This window comes from Delphinus delphis, chromosome 3, assembly GCF_949987515.2.
Source record: "Delphinus delphis chromosome 3, mDelDel1.2, whole genome shotgun sequence".
NCBI classification, from domain to species: Eukaryota; Metazoa; Chordata; class Mammalia; order Artiodactyla; family Delphinidae; genus Delphinus; species Delphinus delphis.
The window spans coordinates 3,206,027-3,225,433 of NC_082685.1; the positions used below are offsets into that span (position 1 = coordinate 3,206,027).

The window sequence follows — 19,407 nt, forward strand, 5'->3', positions numbered from 1 at the left end:
AGCTCCTCCTTCCAGTCTGGCCTCTATTCAAGGCCCCGCCCCGCTCTACGAGCAAGCTCCGCCCGCAGGCCTCCCCGGAAGCCTGGGAGGCCTCGGCCCGGAGCGGAAGTATATCCGGCCGGGGGGCGGGGTGGTCGTGCGCGGAGCTTCTCCGGCCTGGCGGCGAGGCTACGCTGGCTAACGGCCCGGGGACGCGGTTCAGCGGCGAGCTTGGCCCGACTCTTCTGGCGGCAGGCGGCAGGTGGGTACTCAGAGTGGCGACCGCGGGCGTTAGGGAGACCGAGCCCCTCAGGAGAGGAGACCGCGGGCGGCGGGGAGACCGGGCCCCTCAGAGGGGTGAACGGTGGCGGCCCTTGGTGGAATTAGGGGTTACATGTGTCACTTTGGGGTCACCCCCTGGCCGTGTCAGTAACCAGGACCCCACCTCCTGGTGTGGATGGAAAGTCCACAGGATTTTACGGCTCCCAGCACACTGGGACCCCGCCCTCTGAAAGCAGGCTTCTTGGTCCCCAGAACCCCTGAGCAGTGGGAGGTGTTTGCGTGTCAGCACTGCCCACTGGCTGACTCCCCCGCTCCGTCTGTGCACTGGCTGTAGGACTTGCGTTTGCTTTAAAGGCCCATGTATTTTACAAAATGTCACTGAGGAGGGAAGGGGGTGTGTGATCGGGGTGATTCTCTTTGTGACGGAGAGTCACAAAGCAGAAAATAAATTGCGAGTGATGCTCCCCCCCAGAGAGCCACTCACTGCTTATTTTGGGGTAAAAGTCTTCCAGTCTTTATTCATATGTGCCTTCTGCTCCTTGCTTTTTTTTTTTTTTTTTTTTTTACCTTTTATAGAGGCTCAACTGACATGCAGTGAACTGCACACATTCACAGCACACACTTGGATAAATTTTGGTATGTGATGCGCGAGCACTTTTCATATTTCACCCCCACTGCCTGTCCGCACTTTCGTGATTTTGGACTTGCTTCTGTTACACGTGGCCCCCGCCGGCGGCTTCTTTGTTCTTCCCTCCCCGCAACATAAAGTTCAGGGGCTTTTATTAGCCCATTTTACAGACTCAGCGTGGAGTGATGCCAAGAATCCTGGCCCTGGCCAGTGTCAGGACAGGACGCTGCAGCCTTCCAAAGCCCTGAACACCTGTCCACCCACCTCCCCCCACCCCAAATTCATGGTAGCCTGTCAGTGTCTGTTGTACTGATTATGGAGTGGAGCAAGTGGAAGTCCTGGCTGCCCCGCCCCTGCCTGCACCCTGGGGCGCCCTGTTTCTCCCCTCGCTTCCGGAGGCGCCCTTTGTTTGTTCACCTCAAACCTCAACCTTCTCTGATCCAGAGCCTCTCCCCTCCCTGGGGTCCGAATCCAGTGCCCACCTCAGACAGCACCCATCCCATTGCTCCTGTCCTCTGACAGGTGAGTTTTCCCCTTTTAAACCGCCCCGGAGCTGGGCTGTCCAGTGCAGCAGCCAGGCTAGTGAGCACCTGAAACGAGGCTGGTCCAAAGTGGGATGCGCCATTCGTGTAAGATATGCACCAGTTTCCGGAGACTCTGTGTGTTAAGGCGGGGGTGGGGCGGGGAGTGTGTGCAAATTATTTCCTTAATATTTTCTATGTTTGTTAGGTGTTGAAGTGATGTTTTGATGCTCTTGGGTTAAATAGTATATATTATCAATGTTTAAGTCACTTTTTTCATTTTTTATTTTTCAGTGTGGCTACCAGAGGTTAAAAATTACATACGTGGTGTACATTATATTTCAATGTGTTCCATGGCATTTATTCTTTTTTTTTTTTTTTTAATTTTTGTCTGTGTTGGGTCTTCGTTGCCACACACGGGCTTTGTCTAGTTGTGGCGAGCGGGGGCTACTCTTTGTTGTGGTGCGCGGGCTTCTCATTGCGGTGGCTTCTCGTTGTGGAGCACGGGCTCTAGGCGCGCAGGCTTCGGTAGTTGTGGTGCACGGGCTCAGTAGTTGTGGCTCACAAGCTCTAGAGTGCAGGCTCGGTAGTTGTGGCACACAGGCTTAGTTGCTCCGCGGCATGTGGGATCTTCCCGGACCAGGGCTCGAACCTGTGTGCCCCTCATTGGCAGGTGGATTCTTAACCACTGCACCACCAGGGAAGCCCCCTGAGTTCACTCTTGGTGTTGTATGCTCTCTGGGTTTGGACAATGTGTACTGACATGTACCCATCATCTTATCACATGGAGTAGTTTTGCTTCCCTAAAAACCCCGTGTGCCCCCCATTCATTTGTCCCTTAGCCCCCACCCCCACTGCCTTCCACAACCACTGGTCCTTTTCTGCTCTGCCCTTTCCACAGCGTCACAGAGTTGGAATCGCAGTGTCGTCTTCTCAGACGGGCTTTGTTCACTTGGTGGTGGGTGTTTACAGTTCCTCGTTTCTCTTCGTGGCTTGATAATTTGCTTTTTATTTGGACTTCCCTAAAGGAGAAGAGTAACTCTATCATCTTGAAAATCTGGACCGTGGCGTTCGCACACCAGGTGCCCCAAATAGCTGTGACAAGCTGAGTTCTAAGATCACCTCTGTCTCTCAGCAAAAGCATAAGTGGTTATTTTAGTCCCTGAGGGGGTTCTTGGAAGTGCTGTTTTCAGTTCCAGGCCTCTAGATGATCCGTATTCCTAAGAAGGTTAAACTAGTCTGTTTCATGTGTGATGACACTCCCAAGCCAGCCAGAGTTCATGGAAAAGTCAGCCATTAACCATCATTCCGGGAGCTGCTCTCACATCTCCAGGGCTTCTCGAAATGGAGGTTGAACAGAAATTCCCCAGGCAGCCGGCTTGGAAATCGGGTTTTTACTCTGGGAACTTTTGGACATGCCCCAGCTGGTGAGCCCCGCTCTTGACTTCCTGGAATTGCGAGGTTCAGATTGCTGCAGCAAAAGAGGCGAATCCGACTTCAGAAACTGAGTTCTGGGAAGGAGATGGTCATTCCTGCAGCTCCCAAATAAGACATCCGGGGCCGGGTCACTCTCTGGGGGGGCCGTGCCGGGCGCCGTGGGGTGTGGAGCAGCCTCCCTGACCTCCATCCACTCGGTGCCAGGAGCATCCCCAGTCGTGACAACCACAGATGTCCCCCGTGGCCCCTGGGGGCCGGGTCGCCTCATTCGAGACCCACGGCTGCAGCGGAGCGTGGCAGGAGCTCTTGCTGGCGCCTGGAGAGAGTGCGGTCCTTGGTGGACACCCTCCCCACAGACTGGGTCAGCACACAGGCAAGTCCAGATCCCGAGGACCCTGATGTTGAGAGGAAGTTTGGGCAGCCAGCGAAGGGGAGCTCGCGGTGGACGGGAGATCGGGCCGCGGTTTCTTGTCCGTTACCCTTTCTGACACTCAGGACTCAGGTCAGTTAAACACGCGGTGACGGCTCTTGCAGCCTCAGACCGGGTCCTCAGAAGGAAGAGGTGTGGCTCCTACACAGACACACCACCCACGACCTCCCCCCGCGTTTCTCCTTTCTGTCCCCACCCCCACCCCCCCGTGACACCGTTCTGTTGAACAGAAAATCGCGTTTGCCCCCATGGGGAACTGAGACTGAGGAAGGAGGTTCGGAGGAGAATCGTGGCGCTGGGCTGTGTGCACCCGGCAGCCCCTCTCCGTCTGGGTGGAGTGAAGGCCGTGGACGTGGGGACAGCCGGGTTTAGATCCCAGACCAGCTCTTATCTGCTGTGGGCTCAGGGCTCTCAGAGGCCCCAGGGAGGGACCTTCGTGCCTCTCTCCCGGCTTCTGGTGCGGCCGGCCATCCTGGTCATTCCTTGGCTTGTAGGGCTTGTAGACGCATCACCCGATCTCTGCTTCCATCACATGGCTGTCTCCCGGTGTCTGTGTCCAGATCTCCCTCTTTTTATAAGGACAACAGTCATTGGCCTAGGGCCCACCGTCCTCCAGTGTGACCTCATCTTAAGTTAATTATGTATGCAATGACCCCACTTCCAAACAGGGTCCCTTCACAGGTTTGGGGGGTTAAGACTTCAGTATGTCTTCTGGGGCCGGGGAATGTGATTTAGCCCATAAAGGGGGATAGGAAGCGACTGCTGATGGGCACGGGGTTTCGTTGTGGGGTGATGAGAATGTTCTGGAATTAGATAGTGGTGATGGTTGCATACTTCATGATGTTTCTAAAAGCCGTTGAATTGTATACTTTTAAAGGGTGGAGTTTATAGCTGTGTGAATTATATCTCAATTGGCATTTTTTTTTTTTTTTTTTTTTTTGCGGTACGCGGGCCTCTCACCGTTGTGGCCTCTCCCACTGCGGAGCACAGGCTCCGGACGCGCAGGCTCAGCGGCCGTGGCTCACGGGCCCAGCCACTCCACGGCATGTGGGATCTTCCCGGACCGGGGCACGAACCCGTGTCCCCTGCATCGGCAGGCGGACTCTCAACCACTGCGCCACCAGGGAAGCCCTCAATTGGCTTTTGTGTAAAAAAAAAAAAAAAGATTATCAGGAGGGCTGGAATATACAGAACATGCCTAAAGCACCTGGCTTTCATGTGTGTCCTGCAGGATGGCGGGCAGCCTCCCCACCCAGGCTGCAGTCGCAGTATTTAAATATAAACATTTAGTTGATGGAAGACAGCTCTGGAGCGCAGCCATCTTTAACAGGACAGATCCTGGGCCGTGAGCATCTTCCAGCCAGACACTTAGCCTTCCAGGCCAGGGGCCAGGGCTTACATGTCAACCGAAAACATGCGGGACTTCTGAGCTTGGGGCCTGTCCCCATGGCGGCGGTGGCCGGCCAGGATGTGGAAGCACCGGAAGGAAGTGGCTGCCGGGCCAAGGTGCGGCAGTTGCTTACAAGAACTGTTTCATTTTGTTCTTAGAAGAAAACGGGGGTGCGTGTGTGCCGGGGAGGGGAGCTTTGTCACCTTTACTTTTGTCACAGAGTTTGAGTGCCACACGCATCTCATCTGCAGGAAGAACCAGGGGAGCCCTTAGCGCTGAATTCCGAGAAGCCTGTCCTGGCTCCCCCCGGCCCCGCTGTCCTTGGAGGTGTTCTGAGAAGGACCAAGACAAAGCAGCCCCAGAGATGGTACCTGGAACGGCGGGGCGGTGGTGGGCAGCAACTCCCGGGCGCCCTGGCCTGTGGCAGTGCTTCTCAAGGAAAAGGCACTTTCCGGTGGCCGGCCACCCCGCAGCCGCGGGAGCATGTGTTTCTGATAGAAAGCTCTTTGCTTTTGATGGGACCTTTGCCCATCCAGGGAGTTGTTCAGAAAATCGTTGCTTCCAGTTAGAAAAAAAACCCTCCCACTTTCTGAGGAGACAGAAGGGCAGGCAGGAACCTTACAATCCCCTTCCGCTGCCCCGCCCTGTCTTCCAGAACTGTCCTGGCATGGGTCAGCCCACGGCATGATGGGCTGTGGATAGAGCCGCAGGGTTGCCCCAGCCCCCTCCCTGAGACCCTCCTCTCCACCCCACAGCCACACCTGTCTGACATGTCACGCGTCGCCAGGTAACATCGTGGGGAGTTAGACTCCCAAACCTGTCCGCAGAGAGGCCCCAGGATCAATAGAAGGCAGCAGCGGGACACTAGCGGGCTGCGTTCTTCTTGACGCTGTGGTTTCTGTGAGGGTTAGAAGGCTGGCTGCAGGGTGGATAAGGAACCTGGGCGGGTGGGTGCACGGAAGCTGCTGCCAGGGCTCGGTGGCTGGTCTGGCCCAGCTCTCCCAGCCCCGCCACCCGCCGGCTGGACAGCGGGGAGCACCCCGCCTCATCTCCTCGTGACCAAAGTGGGGCTGTGCTCAGCCTGGGCTGAAGGGTGTTTGGAGGCTGAAATCAGTCTGTGCCGCTGGCAGGTGGTGGGAACGGGGCAGGACGGCTTGAGTCGCTAGTGGGTCCACACAGGGTCACCGTCCCTTGACCTGCAGCCGAGTGGCCTGAGAGTGGCTGGTTTGCAGATTAATCACCTGGGCAGGTTCACGGTGCCCTGGGAAGTTTGCAGTCACAGGTGGGGCCGCAGGGTCCCTACGCGACACATCCAGCGCCCATGCCCTCGCGTAGAGGGGTCCTGGCTGCCCGGCGCAGGGGACACGGCCAGTCTCTGCAACAGAGGGTCGGGGCAGGTGGCCTCTTTTAATCAGTGCCTCGTGCGGGGTCTGAGGTCCTCCATGTCGGGAGAGAAGCGGGCAGGTGGGGCGTTTGTGGCTGCACCCTGTACTCAGCTGCATTCCCTTCTCGGAGGCACCACCTTCCTGCAGCATCCCTGCCTGCACCCCCAAAACCAGGGAGAGTCGGAGCCGGAAGTACCCAGCCGGCCTGCAGGCATTGTGGAGGCACCTGGTGCGGGAGCAGCCCCGGCCCAGAGGGCACTTGGCCTTGGGTTTGGGATGAGACGGACAGAAGCTCGAATAGCAGAGGGGTGGGGCTGTGGAGGCCGTGGCAGGCAGAAGGAGCCACAGTTCAGGGTGTGGAGTCGACTCCTCCTGCTGCCAGCTGCGTGGCTTAGCACTGATCTACTAATCATTAACTAGTGGTACTGAGTCACCATCTTCTAACCCGGTGGTTCTCACCTAGGGTGGTCCTGCCCCCAGGGGACACTGGGCCATGTCTGGGGACATCTGTGGTCTTCGGGACTGGGGGGAGCTCCTGGCATCGAGGGGATGGGGGCAGGGATGCTGTTCCACCCCCCACAGCACCTGGGACGGCCCTAATGTCAGCAGTGCTAGGTCTGGGCCTCAGTCTTCCCATGTAAAGTGGGGGTTCTGTTTTGTTCTGAGGGTTACTGTGAATGCCTCACTGGGTGTTAACCAAGGTGGCAGGAAGTGATGATGGCTTTGGGGAAGGAAGCGAAGGCACTTCTGGTCTGTGGACGAGGCACGGGGCCTTCTTGCTCCAGAGCACAGGTGGCCTCCAGCTGCGTTGCCAGGGGGGCCCTTACACAGCGAGTGTTCACTCTGTGGCGCATCAGTGACTGCACCTTTTATCCCATGCAGTTTTCCGTGCTTGTGTTGTTACCTTTCACGGTAAACAGATTTTACAGGTAGTGCTGACCTCGATTTGAGCTGAGAGGGAAACTGCTTCAGTTCTTTATGGTGCCTGGGGTAGCAGCTCAGCCCGCACTTGCTCTGCTTGTCCCCCGCGCCCTGCTTTCAAAATGGCAGCTTCACTGACTGTCATTCACATGCCGGACTCTCCGCCTGTTTCCCGTGTACATTCCAGCGTTTTCAGTACATTCACAACGTTTGCAGCCACCATCTGTCTAGTTCCAGAACATTCCATCACCTCAGAAGAAGCCCCATCGTCAACAGCAGTCACTCCCCATCCCTTCCCCAGCCCCTGACAACCAGGAACCCACTCTCTGTGTCTGTGGATTGGCCCGTTCTGGACGTTTCCCGTCAATGGAATCACACACAGTGGGTCCTTCTGTGTCTGGCTTCTCTCACTGAGCATCGTGTCCTCAGGGTCCATCCACGTGGTAGCGAGTGTCAGAGCTTCACCCCTTTTCAGGGCTGAGTGATGTTCCCGTGTGTGGATCAGTGCACCCGTTGCTGGGCATTTGGGTGTCTCTGCCTTTTGGCTGTTGTGAATCATGCTGCTGGGCACATGCACAGGTTTTTGTGTGGACATGTGTTGTCACTTCTCTTGGCTGGGCACCTAGGAGAGAATCGCTGGGTGAGGTTTAACCGTGTTTTGGTAACTGCCAGGCTGGTTTCAACAGCGGTGGCCCCATTTTACGTTCCCACCAGCAGTGCAGGAGGGTTCCGACTGGTCCACGTCCTCAACAGCCCTATTGATTGTCCTTTTTGATTACGGCCGTCCTCATGGGGGGAGGTGGGTCCCTCCGCTCTTCACTGGAGCTCCTCCCGTCCATCTGGCTCCATCCCCGGATGCTCAGCTCCTGTGTTTTGCACAGTTCATGCTGCCTTGAGTTGACCTTCCCACACCCGTAGTGTCCAGCGGGGCCCAGAAGCGTGAGCGGGCTTTGCCTGCCAGCGGGGAGAACAGAAGATCCCAGGCCCACATGTAACCAGATCCAGTTACATCAACTACAAGTTATTTTGCCCAGCGCTCATTAGGATTATCTGCGTAGCCTCTGTCTGAGTTTCCTAAGACTGCTGTAATAAGTCACCACAGACTTTGTAGCCCCAAACCACACAGGTTTATTATCTCACGGTTCTGGAGGTCAGGAGTCTGACTCGGGCCTCACGGGGCTAAATCCAGGTGTGGGCAGGGCTGGTCCTTCCGGAGGCTCCAGGGAGGCTCCAGGGCAGCATCGGTTCCCGCCTTTTCCAGCTTCTAGAGGCGCCGCACCCCTGGCTTGTGGCCCCTCCTGCATCCTCACAGCCAGCAGCGCAGCATCTCCCGTGTCTCTCTGCCTCTGACATGCCCCCCCCACCCCCTGCCTCCCTCTTATAAGGACCCTGTGATGACACTGGACCCCCCAGGGAATCCAGGGTCATCCCTGTCTCAGGGGCCTCAACTTAATTCTGTCTGCAAAGTTCCCTCTGCCGTTTGAGGTGACATGTCCTCGGGGCCCAGGACCAGGACGGAGGTGTCTCTGGGGCCCTTATCCTGTTGACCACGCCCTCTCCCCTAACCAGGGCAGGGAGGCCTCCTCCATGCTTTCACATTGGATTCTTTTTGAGCCCTCTGTGAGCAGGCCCTGTGGACACACTGAGGACACAGGAGGAGGTAGGGTCAGGGTCACTCCCGCCCTGAGGGGAGAGACGCTGGGGTCTCCTCCGCCCCCTTCCATCGGGCCCCACCCTCCCCACGCCTGGGCTCCAGAAGGATCTGCTCTCCAGGCTCAGCTCGAGCACCATCTCCCTTTAGGCCAGAGCAATGTTTTTCTTTGTAAATTCTCATAACTTAAAGTCTCCATCCTCCTGGCTCTGCTGCCCTGGGGGCAGGACCGCCCTGGCTAGAAGGCTGGTTTGAGCCCTAGACATCATCTCTCCAGCCTCCGGAATTAACCCAGAGGCTCACATTCTCGAGGCAGCTGCTGAAGGCCAGGCCAGGAGCCCTGGGCCTGCAGGGGTTTCCAGACCTCCGAGCTGTGGAAGGGCTGAGCCTGCAGGAGACGCTGGCCTACAGGACGCGGTGGGTCGTGCCTCAGCTCTTACTTCTGCTGAGATCCTCCCCGTCCCGGTTGCTCCGCCTGGACCCGCGGACACAGGTCCTCCAAGGTCGGGGTGACCAGACCTGCCGGCCTCGGGCCTGCCCACCTGGAACGGCTTCTCTGTCACTGAGGCCGTCCTGGTGGCGTTGACGTCCTCTCTGCAGGGCCGCCCTGGGCCTGGGGGGTGACAGGTCCCTACTCAAGGACACATGAGGCCCGGCTCAGATGTGGGACGTCCAGAACTTTCTGATAATGAAGGAGGGCTGTTGAAAGCCCCTCAGTTTCTGGCAGTTTGCCACACAGTGTGCTAGTCTGGAGGGCGGGCCACCTGACAAGGCTGCTGGTCCCAGGGCCCAGAAACCAACTGCCGAGGGATTTATTAAAACGTTCCAGATAAGTGGTCATTCGTCATACGGGGGTGCACGGGTGCGTGCGGTGCAGCCCGGCCTGGGCGATGCAGAGGCTCTGCTTCCGCTTCCCCTCTAGGCCGACTTCCCCTTCTGTGGCTGCTCCTGGGTGAGCGCCCAGGACACCCCCGTGCCGGCCAGGTCCACACTCCCGGGAAAGCGCATCTCCTGGGCCGGAGATGGAGAGCCAGGGGCGGCGGGCCAGCGCTGTCATCGTAGCAGCAATGGGGACGGGGATGGCGCCGTGACCAGTCCCGAGCGTGAGCCCGACCTGAGCTCCTTGTGCTCGATTTCATCCTTTCCTGCCCTCCGAGGTGGGGTTTGTAACAGAGGAGACGGTGCAGAGCAAAGACTCGGGAGGAGCCGGAGGGGGACCGGGCATCACGGCAGGGCCATGGCAGCTGCAGCCCCTATATCGGGGCCTCATCCCCCAAAACGGGCGGCGTCAGTCACGAGTCCAGACAGCTCATAGAGGCATCTTACTTAGTGCACTGGGGTGGATAGTGTCCCCCCAAATTCATATCCACCCCTTGGAAATGGAGTCTATGCAGATGTCACAATGGAGAGATGAGGTCACGATGGGTCACGGCGGCCCCTAATCCAGTGACGAGATTGGGACACGAGACACAGGGAAGATCAGAGAGGCAGCAGGATTGTACCCCCTCCCAGTCCCGGAGGCCAGGAGCCCCAGATCTGTGTGGGCAGGGCCGGTTCGCCCTGGGGCTCTGAGGGGGCATATGTCCCAGGCCTCTCTCCCGACTCTAATGGTGCTGGCAGTCCTTGGTGTCCCCTAGCCTGTAGACACATCACCCCATCTCTGCATCCATTATCACATGGTCTTTCCTTGGGTGTCTGTCTTCTCTTATAGGGACACTCATCATTGGACTTAGGGCCCACGGGGATAATCCGGGAAGAGGGCATCCCAAGATCCTTAACCCAGTCACATCTGCGAAGACTGCAAAGTCTCTTCTTCCAGATAAGGTCCATTCGCCAGTCCCAGGGCTGTGGATGTCTCTTTGTGGAGATGAAGAGACCACCTCGCCTGTGGGGGCCGCCCTCAGCCAGCGTGTGGGAGCTAGCAGCTCTCTCCGCTTTACTGAAAGCGTCCAGGCGTGGAGAGGATGATGCAGGGCCCGACTCAGTGTCTTCTGCTCTGAGGCAGGGGGATGTGCCTGGGGCAGTGCTGTGCGCCCTTTTGGTGAAACTCAAAACCAGAAGTCCCAGGAGTGTCCCCAGTCTGCCCGCCGGTGCTTACAGAACAGGGTTCTGAGAAGGGTGACAGTGCTTCCTCTTTGTGTGTTCCAGGTCTGGGGGAGACCCGGGGGCCCGGTGACCTTCGCATCGTGAGCGTCCCGCCCGGCCCTCCCCGTGGAGGCCTCGCGGGGGGCGTCCTGAGCGCGCAGCGGAGATGTCCAACCCCTTCCTGAAGCAGGTCTTCAACAAGGACAAGACCTTCCGGCCCAAGCGCAAGTTCGAGCCAGGCACCCAGCGTTTCGAGCTGCACAAGAAGGCGCAGGCATCGCTGAATGCGGGGCTAGACCTGAAGCTGGCCGTGCAGCTGCCCGCCGGCGAGGAGCTCAACGACTGGGTGGCCGTGCACGTGGTCGACTTCTTCAACCGCGTCAACCTCATCTACGGCACCATCAGTGACGGCTGCACCGAGCGCTCCTGCCCCGTCATGTCAGGCGGCCCCAAGTATGAGTACCGCTGGCAGGACGAGCACAGGTTCCGGCGGCCCACGGCACTGTCGGCCCCCCGGTACATGGACCTGCTCATGGACTGGATCGAGGTGCAGATCAACAATGAGGACGTCTTCCCCACCAACGTCGGTGAGTCTCTGCACTTTCATGTTCTTTTTTTTTTTTTTTTTTAATTTTATTTTTCTTTATTTATTTTTGGTTGCATTGGGTCTTCGTTGCTGCGCGCAGGCTCCCTCTAGTTGTGGCGAGCTGGGGCTACTCTTCGTTGTGGTGCGCGGGTTTCTCATTGCGGTGGCTTCTCTTCTGGAGCACGGGCTCTAGGCATGTGGGCTTAGTAGTTGTGGCTCGCGGGCTCTAGAGTGCAGGCTCAGTAGTTGTGGCGCACGGGCTTAGCTGCTCCGCAGCATGTGGGATCTTCCTGGACCAGGTTTCGAACCCGTGTCCCCTGCATTGGCAGGCGGATTCTTAACCGCTGCGCCACCAGGGAAGTCCTCATGTTCTTTTCATAACAGTTTTATCAGGATGGAATCCACACCCTGTAAAACCCACCCACTTAAAGTGCACAGTTTGGTGTCATTTTAGGACAGTTACAGCTTCGTGAAGCTATCAGCTCTATCTAAACCCATCACCCTGGGACTTCCCTGGTGGTCCAGTGGTTAAGACTCCACCTTGTAATGCAGGGGGTGCGGGTTCGATCCCTGGTCGGGGAAGTAAGCTCCCACATGTTGCATAGTGTGGCCAAAAATTTTTAAAATAACAGTAATAAAAATAAATAAATAAACCCATCACTCTAAAAGAAGCCCGTCCCCGTCAGCAGTCACTCCCCACCCCCTCCCCAGCCCCTGACAACCAGGAATCCACTCTGTCTCTGGATTTGCCTGTTTTGGACGTTTCCCATCAGTGGGATCACCCCACTTTGTGTTCTGTGTCTGGCTTCTCTCACTGAGCATCGTGTTCTCAGGGTCCGTCCACGTGGTAGCGAGTGTTGGGGCTTCCCGCCTTTGCACGGCTGAGTGATGCTCCCGTGTGTGGAGGGGCTACATTTTGCTTCAAGTTAAGGATCTTGAGATGGAGAGATTATTCTGGATTATCTGGGTGAGCCCTAAATGTCATCACAAGGGTCCTAACAAGAGGGAGATGGAGGGAGACTAGACACCCAGGAGAGCAGAAGGCAGTGAAGCAACAGGAGGAGGAAGGGATTGTGAGCCCAGATAAGGCAGGAACGGGTTCTCCCTGGAGCCCCCGGAGGACCCATCCCCGCCCACACCTGCACCTCGGCCCAGGGCACCATGTGGACTCTGGCCTCAGGAGCTGTGGGAGAACCCGTATGAGTTGTTCTGAGCCACTGAGCAGCCCTGGGCGACTTGTCCTGTCAGCCCCGGGTGATGGTAGATGTCGTTCTCACATTCACCAGTGCGACACGGCTTCCTGGCAAACCACTGGCCAGTGCGCAGGCCTCGGGCCCAGCTCTTGGCCGCTGGCGTGCTCTGTGCCTCGTTAAGTTTCTCGCCCGCCGTCGGTACACTGAACCAGGCTGACCCTGGTGGGGTTTTCAGGGACTCATCTGGGAAAAGGCCATCCCGGAATCATCACTTGCCCAGAATAGAGATTCCTGGGCAGCCCCCCATCAGGTTGCCAGGTCCACGTCTACACATGCTCTGTGTCATCCTGAGTCCCTGCCTTGCTAGGACCCCCTGAAGCCTCCTCAGATCCTGAGCGGTCCACATCCTAGAACTCAGACCCTGAGGGCCTCTAGTCAGTGCCTCGCCCACGGAAGCAAATTCTAGTAATCCTACCAAAGAGGAAAGCACGAGAAGGGTGAGAGAAATGACCTTGTCAGACATCACTCAGCTGCCCAGCAGGGGTCAGAGACCTCTGCCGCACGGCCACAGTGGGTTCTGTGGCTGCTGGCGCCTTCCTCTGGCCACCTGGCCCAGGCCACACCTTCCAGCCCTGTCCACGGACCCTGGGGCCAGCTTCGCCCCTCACCTAGGTTCGACCCCCAGCCAGGCACACAGACTGGAATGCTTCTTTTTGCTGGTCTGTGGTGCTGCGCAGAGCCTGCCTCGCTCCTCAGGGTGAAATTTGTGGGCGGGCAAAGAAAGGGCGGGTCCAAAGTTCATCCTACCTTCCGTGCTGGTTCCAGTCACACCTGAGCATCCACTTAGGCCCCAAAGCCACCTGCCCACACTCTTGAGCTTAGACCCAGGTTCTTTCCCGTAAAAGAAACGTTCTTTCACAGACGTTTCCCGTAAAGGGTCAGACAGTAAATCTTTCCGGTTTTTGCCTCTAGATGGTCTGTCTCAGCTACGCGGATCTGCTGTGTAGTCTGAAAGCTGTCATGGACGGTATATAAACAGACAAGGGTGCATAAGGAGTGGGCCTGCGTTCCAATAAAACTTTATTTACAGGAGTGGGAGGTGGGCCGGATTTGTGACCCCCGTGTGAGGGCATCGTGGCAGGTGTGGGCAATGCAGTCCCAGCATCTTCTGTTTCTAGGCCTTTCTCCTACGGGGCTGCCGCTCCCCCTCCACCCAGGATGGCCCAGGGTGACCTCGGTGACTCCTGGCATCCCTCTCCCAGGAGAGGGGGAAGGGCAGGGCCTTAGCCTCGTTGGGCCCAGGACCCCGTGTGGCTGGTGCCAGCCACACCCTGTGCTCACCTTCCTCTGCCTGCCATGGGCTCTGCGCTCCCTCTGACTTCGTGACACTGTTAGGGGGACTTCCCTTATGGGGATCCCCATGCCCTGGAGACCACTGTCCCACCAAGTGGCTTTCACAGGCCTTCAAGACGGCGTGTGCTCCTGAGATGCCCCGTGAACGTGGTCGTCTCTCGAGAGTGGAGCATGCCTTTTGTTTTAGCCTTTTTTCTCCGGTTGGATGGAGGGAGAAAACCCAGAGGCCTCATTGATGCTGAACGAACCTTCCGCAGAGGTAGATCCCTGGAGCCGCTGGGCCCTGTCCACCTGTAACAGACGTTCACAGGCGCTTCCGGCCGATGGAATACCAGTCCCATCAGCTGTCACACCCACCAGGACACACAGGAGGGAGCAGGACGGGAGCTGGAAAGGCGCACGTTCGTGGGAGCGTCTTTCCCGTTTGCCTCGTGCCTCCACAGTCCTGGGACCTTTCCCTGGTGTGAGCCGCCGCGTGGGCTCGTCTTCCACCTCCCACTTGGGCCAGGCTGTTCCCCATCTCACTGCAGACGCCATCCCGTGACGCCGCCCTGCGCACGGATCTCCGGCACTTGCCTGTACGTCTTTGGGGCCTTTGCTCGCCGACCACAGGGCTGTGAAGCACAGCACCGTCCAACAGCTGACCGCTCCATCTTCCGGAAGCGTGTGCCTTGTGCGCCATGGCTTTCCTCGCGCTTCGTGGCACCTTTGTGCTCCTCCCCCTGGGCTGCCAGCTCTGGAGCCCCTCTCTTGAAGAAATGGGGCCGGTCCACCCTGGTCCTGGGGAGCCCCCTGGTAGTGCCGGTCAGGTGGAGCGAGTGCGTGGCATCTGCCCTGTGGGACGAAGAGGACACGAGGTGGGAGCGGGCGAGCATGTGGGGGGCACAGACTAACACCGGAGGAGGGCTGAGTCCGCCAGTCCCACAGTACGTGTGTGTCACCGCAATTTAGAAAACAGAGGGGCCTCCTGGTGGCAGAGTGGCTGAGACACCACACTCCCAGTGCAGGGGGCCCGGGTTCGATCCCTGGCCAGGGAACTAAGATCCCACGTGCCGCAGCTAAGCCCACGCGCTGCGACTACTGAGCCCAGGCGCTCTACAGCCAGCGTGCCACAGCAAAGACCCAGAGTGGCCAAAATAAATAAATAATAAATACACTTAAAAAATAGAAATAAAACGTATTAAATTCAGTAATTGGACAAGAAAATGCAATATAGTGTATGCATGCAATTAAGTTAGGATATGTACATTCAAATTTAAGTGATGTCATGAAACATACACTGGAGAGAGAGAAGTGTATTAAGTGAAAAATGTCAAAGGCCAAAACATAGGTTTTTATGGGTTCTCCAGTTCTATTCCAAAAAATAAACGTAACTGGAGACAGACACACACAGAAACCTGTGAGCCACCGGAAGTGGGATGGCATGTCCACATCTGGCCAGACCGGGGTGGGGCGGGGCGGGACACGTCCAGCAGGTGCTGGGCCGCGGGGGCTGCAGTCCTGGCACTCTATCTGCCGGCACCCCGCCCCACCCCACCCCGCCCCCAGGCACTGTTAGGGAGCCAAGAAGTGGGCTTCCCAGGCCCGGGGTCCCGCAGAGAGGGGTTCGCGCCTGCAGCTGGGGGCGCATCCTAGCTGAGCTGCCCCTGCCGCCTCTGCAGGCACGCCGTTCCCCAAGAACTTCCTGCAGGTGGTGAAGAAGATCCTGTCGCGGCTCTTCCGCGTGTTCGTGCACGTCTACATCCACCACTTCGACCGCATCGCGCAGCTGGGCTCGGAGGCGCACGTCAACACCTGCTATAAGCACTTCTACTACTTCGTCACGGAGTTTGGCCTCATCGACACCAAGGAGCTGGAGCCGCTGGTGAGCGGGTCGGGGCATCGTGGGGAGGCGAGTGCCCCCTGTCCTGGGGCTGCATGCCCATCGGGGTGCGGGCGGGCGGGTCACTGCCTGCAGCTGCCCCCGCTTCCCTGTGGGAGAAACAGATGGGCCTCTGGTGACTGTCCCCACCTACACCTCCTCCACCCACCCCCGTCCCCTGCCGGTGGAGAACAAGGATTTTTTTGGTTTTAATTGAGGTAAAATTTGCATAACGTAAAATTAGCTATCGTGAAGCCAACAATTCAGTGGTGTTCAGCACATTCACAGGGTTGGGCAACCATCACCTCTATCCAGTTCCAGAACCTTCCTTCCATCACCCCAAAGGAAGCCCCGCCCCCATCAGCAGTCACCCCCATCCTCCTCCCCAGCCCCTGCAACCACTAACCCACTTTATTTATTTCTTTTTTTAAAAAATTTATTTTATTTATTTGTTTATTTTTGGCTGTGTTGGGTCTTCGTTGCCGCGTGTGGGCTTTCTCTAGTTGCAGCGAGCGGGGGCTACTCTTCGTTGCGGTGCACAGGCTTCTCATTGTGGTGGCTTCTCTTGTTGCGGAGCATGGGCTCTGGGCGCGCGGGCTTCAGTAGTTACAACATGTGGGCTCAGTGGTTGTGGCGCACGGGCTTAGTTACTCCGCGGCATGTGGGATCTTCCCAGCCCAGGGCTCAAACCCGTGTCCCCTGCATTGTCAGGTGGGTTCTTAACCACTGCGCCACCAGGGAAGCCCCAGCCTCTATTCTTTTACAACTTTTAAAACTCTCTGAAAACAACTTCACAGAACTTTCTCATTTTTGTATATTCCCTTGCAGGCTCTGCCTATCAGTAAACATTTTTCCGGAGTTAAAGTTACAGTGCGCATGCCTAGTGGGGTTGGGGTTTTCCTCTGGGGTAGTGGAACGTTCTGGAACTACAGGTGGGGTTGTGCACCCTTGTGGAGGTGAATGCCTCTTTCCCACAGTTCCTTTTATGTGAATCTCACCAAATACTGAAAGTGTGTGTGCAGTTTTGTGATCAGCTCACTTTTGTTTGGTTAACTCAGCGCCCTAATCGCATGGTCATTTGTCCCACACTGATGCTTAGAGTTAGCTCTTTCTGGACACAGGGACTGTGGGACCCTTCACAGAAAGAGTCTGCGCCCCAGCCTGAGGCGCGCTGCCGTCTGCTCTGTATTTCGTAAGATTTGCTTTAAGTGAGGCCTGAGGGCTCCCATGAGACTGCGTCCCCTGATTTCCTGTGTGATTTGCTGATGTCCTGCTTGTTCTTAACAGAAAGAAATGACCGCACGGATGTGCCACTGAGAGCCCCTTGGCCCCGTAGTCACCGAGTCCGCGCCTGGGGAACAGTCCTACTTGAGGGCCATGTCTCCAGAACAGGGACCGGTATTTTCTAGCCCAGCAAATTCTGTGCTGTCTGGGCTGCGTCCTCTCTCCGATCCCAAGGTGGCAGCACCCATGGGTCTGAGCCTCCCTGAGCCCCAGTCTCCTTGGCCAGCATGGGGGAGATAAGATAGAACTTGAACTCTGTGATTCCACGTGTTGTGAGCAACCGGGAAAACCCACTTCATTTGCAGACCGCTTGCACCTGCCCGGAGGCTGGCCCCACTCGGGTACATCTCCTGCACCAGCCCGCCTGCTCGGCCGTGGGTGGTCAGGCCCCCATGAGCGAGGCTGAGACCCCGCAGTGCCCCCCGCTGCGGCCCAGGCCTGGTTCCGAGTGGTACGAGCGCTCGGCTTGCGTCCTCCCGGCGTCCTCCCCCCAAGCCACTTCCGTCCCGCTGTTCCTCCGGGACCCTTAGGCTCCTGTGCCAGCTTCCCGAGCCCACGCCCACATCCCAGGTGTCCTGGGGCCCCTTCATGTCGCATAAAAGATTGAATTCGTCTAGTTGCATTTACGACCACTATGAGATGTTACCGGAATAAAAAAGTTTTTTACCTACAAGGAGTGATCCCCCTCCCCTCTAGAAAAATGTCCCCTTTCCGTCGTGAATAGCAGTACGATTCTGCCAGGGCACGCCTCTCCCTGGTTTGGGACCTTTGAGTTTTGCCGAATGTTTAGCCAGACTTAGCCTTGCTTCACACGCCTGCCAGCTTCATATCGAAACCCTTTGTCAGCGTGGCCCTCCGTGGCTCCGGGACCAAATCCCAGCACCGTCTCCCCGCAGAAGCTTGGGGGCCCCGCCCACTCGCGCCCCATCCGCACACAGCATCCTCCGTGGCCTTTCGCCGTGGCGGTCCTGCCCACCTGGACCACACCAGCTCTGAGTACCTCTGGGTTTCTGGGATGCTCGCTCGGAGACAGGGCCACCACCCGACACCAACACCCAACAAGTGCAATTAACACGACCTGGGCCTCGGTCCTTCCAGAAGTTGCTGGGGTCCCGCTCCCGGAGTCCTGGAAAGACTGCAGGAAACCGCCCGGTCGCGTGTAGCTCCTCTTAAATGCAGAACCACAACCAAACGCCGTAACCACTGTGCCACTCAGGTCACCAGCCAGGTTGGAAAGGTGGCGGGGCTGGAGGGGAGGGCTCCCCTGCCCACCCTCCCGTGCCCATGGGTGTTCCCACAGGACCATCAGAATAAATCACGTGTCTCCTTACCTGCACCTGCTGGTTGTCATTTCTGTCTTCCTGGTGGGAGGGCCTGGCATTGGGACACATCCCCAAGTGGCAAAGAAATCTTAGATGTCACAACAGTTTGTGCCCACCCCCCCGCAGAGTGTCCCAAGTAGCTAAACAGATGCACAGAATATCAGTGGGATTAGAATTTCACAGGGTACAGGGCGGGGCTGATGAGGACCAGAGTCTGGAAAGCAGGTTGAGACGGCGCCCACTCCCTCTCCCGTTTCTGCTTTGAGCACTCAGCAAACGAGATTTTAACTGTTGCCTCTTTGCTGTGTAAAGAAGGTTCCAGAAAACTTTGAACCACGTGGGAACAGAGGGGTGTTTTCTGTCTCAGCCCCGTCCTAACTATCCTGTGACCTTGACACATGAGTTTATCCCCAATATCTCTTATATGTGAGGAATGGGAACGGGTTACTTACTCTCAGGGGTCGTGGGGCTGACAGGATGGTCTTTTGCCAGGCGGGTTGGGGCCTGTGCTCCAGACCTTCCTACCCCTAGAGGGCGTGCCATCTCCATCGGACAGACAGAGTGACTTGCGGGGACTCCCCATCACTTGTAAATACCTTCTAAAGAAGCTGCTGTTTCCTTACCCCTTGATTTTGCAAATGCACCACAGAGGTCTCCAGGACCGTTTTAAAGTTTGGGGAGCTGTGATTCGGAACAACAGACCCCGAAGCCATCCACATCCCGGTCCCAGGACCTGTGGATGTGTCACCTCACGGGGCAGAGGGGACTTTGCAGGTGGGATTAAGTTGAAGCCCCTGAGTTGGGGGTGACCCTGGATTCCCTGGGGGCCCAGCGGCATCTCAGGGTCCTTATAAGAGGGAGGCGGGAGGGTCAGAGGCAGAGAGAGACGGGAGATGCTGCACTGCGGCCTCTGAGGATGCAGGTGGGGCCGCGAGCCAGGGATGTGGCGCCTCTGGAAGCTGGAAAAGGCGGGAACCGATGCTGCCCTGGAGCCTCCGGAAGGACCAGCCCTGCCCACGCCTGGATTTAGCCCTGTGAGACCCGTTTTGGACGTGTTACCTCCAGTACTTTAAGGGAATAAATTCATATTATTTAAGCC

At 57.4% G+C, this 19,407-nt stretch overlaps 1 protein-coding gene across 4 annotated transcripts; it reads left to right on the top strand.

The window, feature by feature from the left end:
• The first annotated feature begins 97 nt into the window (after positions 1–97).
• On the top strand, positions 98–18,316 carry MOB3A (MOB kinase activator 3A). 4 transcript variants are annotated; one of them, XM_060007351.1, is made up of 5 exons: positions 98–241; positions 1,334–1,411; positions 10,773–11,296; positions 15,503–15,705; positions 16,990–18,316. In XM_060007351.1, exons 3-5 carry the CDS (start codon positions 10,876–10,878, stop codon positions 17,017–17,019), a joined length of 654 nt encoding a protein of 217 aa, XP_059863334.1. In that variant the 5' UTR covers positions 98–241; positions 1,334–1,411; positions 10,773–10,875; the 3' UTR covers positions 17,020–18,316. The 4 variants fall into 4 exon arrangements, with proteins under 4 accessions (XP_059863334.1, XP_059863332.1, XP_059863331.1 ...); XM_060007349.1 differs by lacking the exon at positions 1,334–1,411 and adding an exon at positions 4,919–5,034; XM_060007347.1 differs by lacking the exon at positions 1,334–1,411 and adding an exon at positions 838–897 and having other exon boundaries at positions 99–241.
• Positions 18,317–19,407: the final 1,091 nt, after the last annotated feature.

Coding starts and splice junctions, on each gene's coding strand:
- MOB3A (XM_060007351.1), top strand. CDS start 10,876: ATGTCCAACCCCTTCCTGAAGCAGGTCTTCAACAAGGACAAGACCTTC. Junction 11,297..15,502: donor CGTCTTCCCCACCAACGTCG/GTGAGTCTCTGC, acceptor CCGCCTCTGCAG/GCACGCCGTTCCCCAAGAAC. Junction 15,706..16,989: donor CCAAGGAGCTGGAGCCGCTG/GTGAGCGGGTCG, acceptor TGTTCTTAACAG/AAAGAAATGACCGCACGGAT.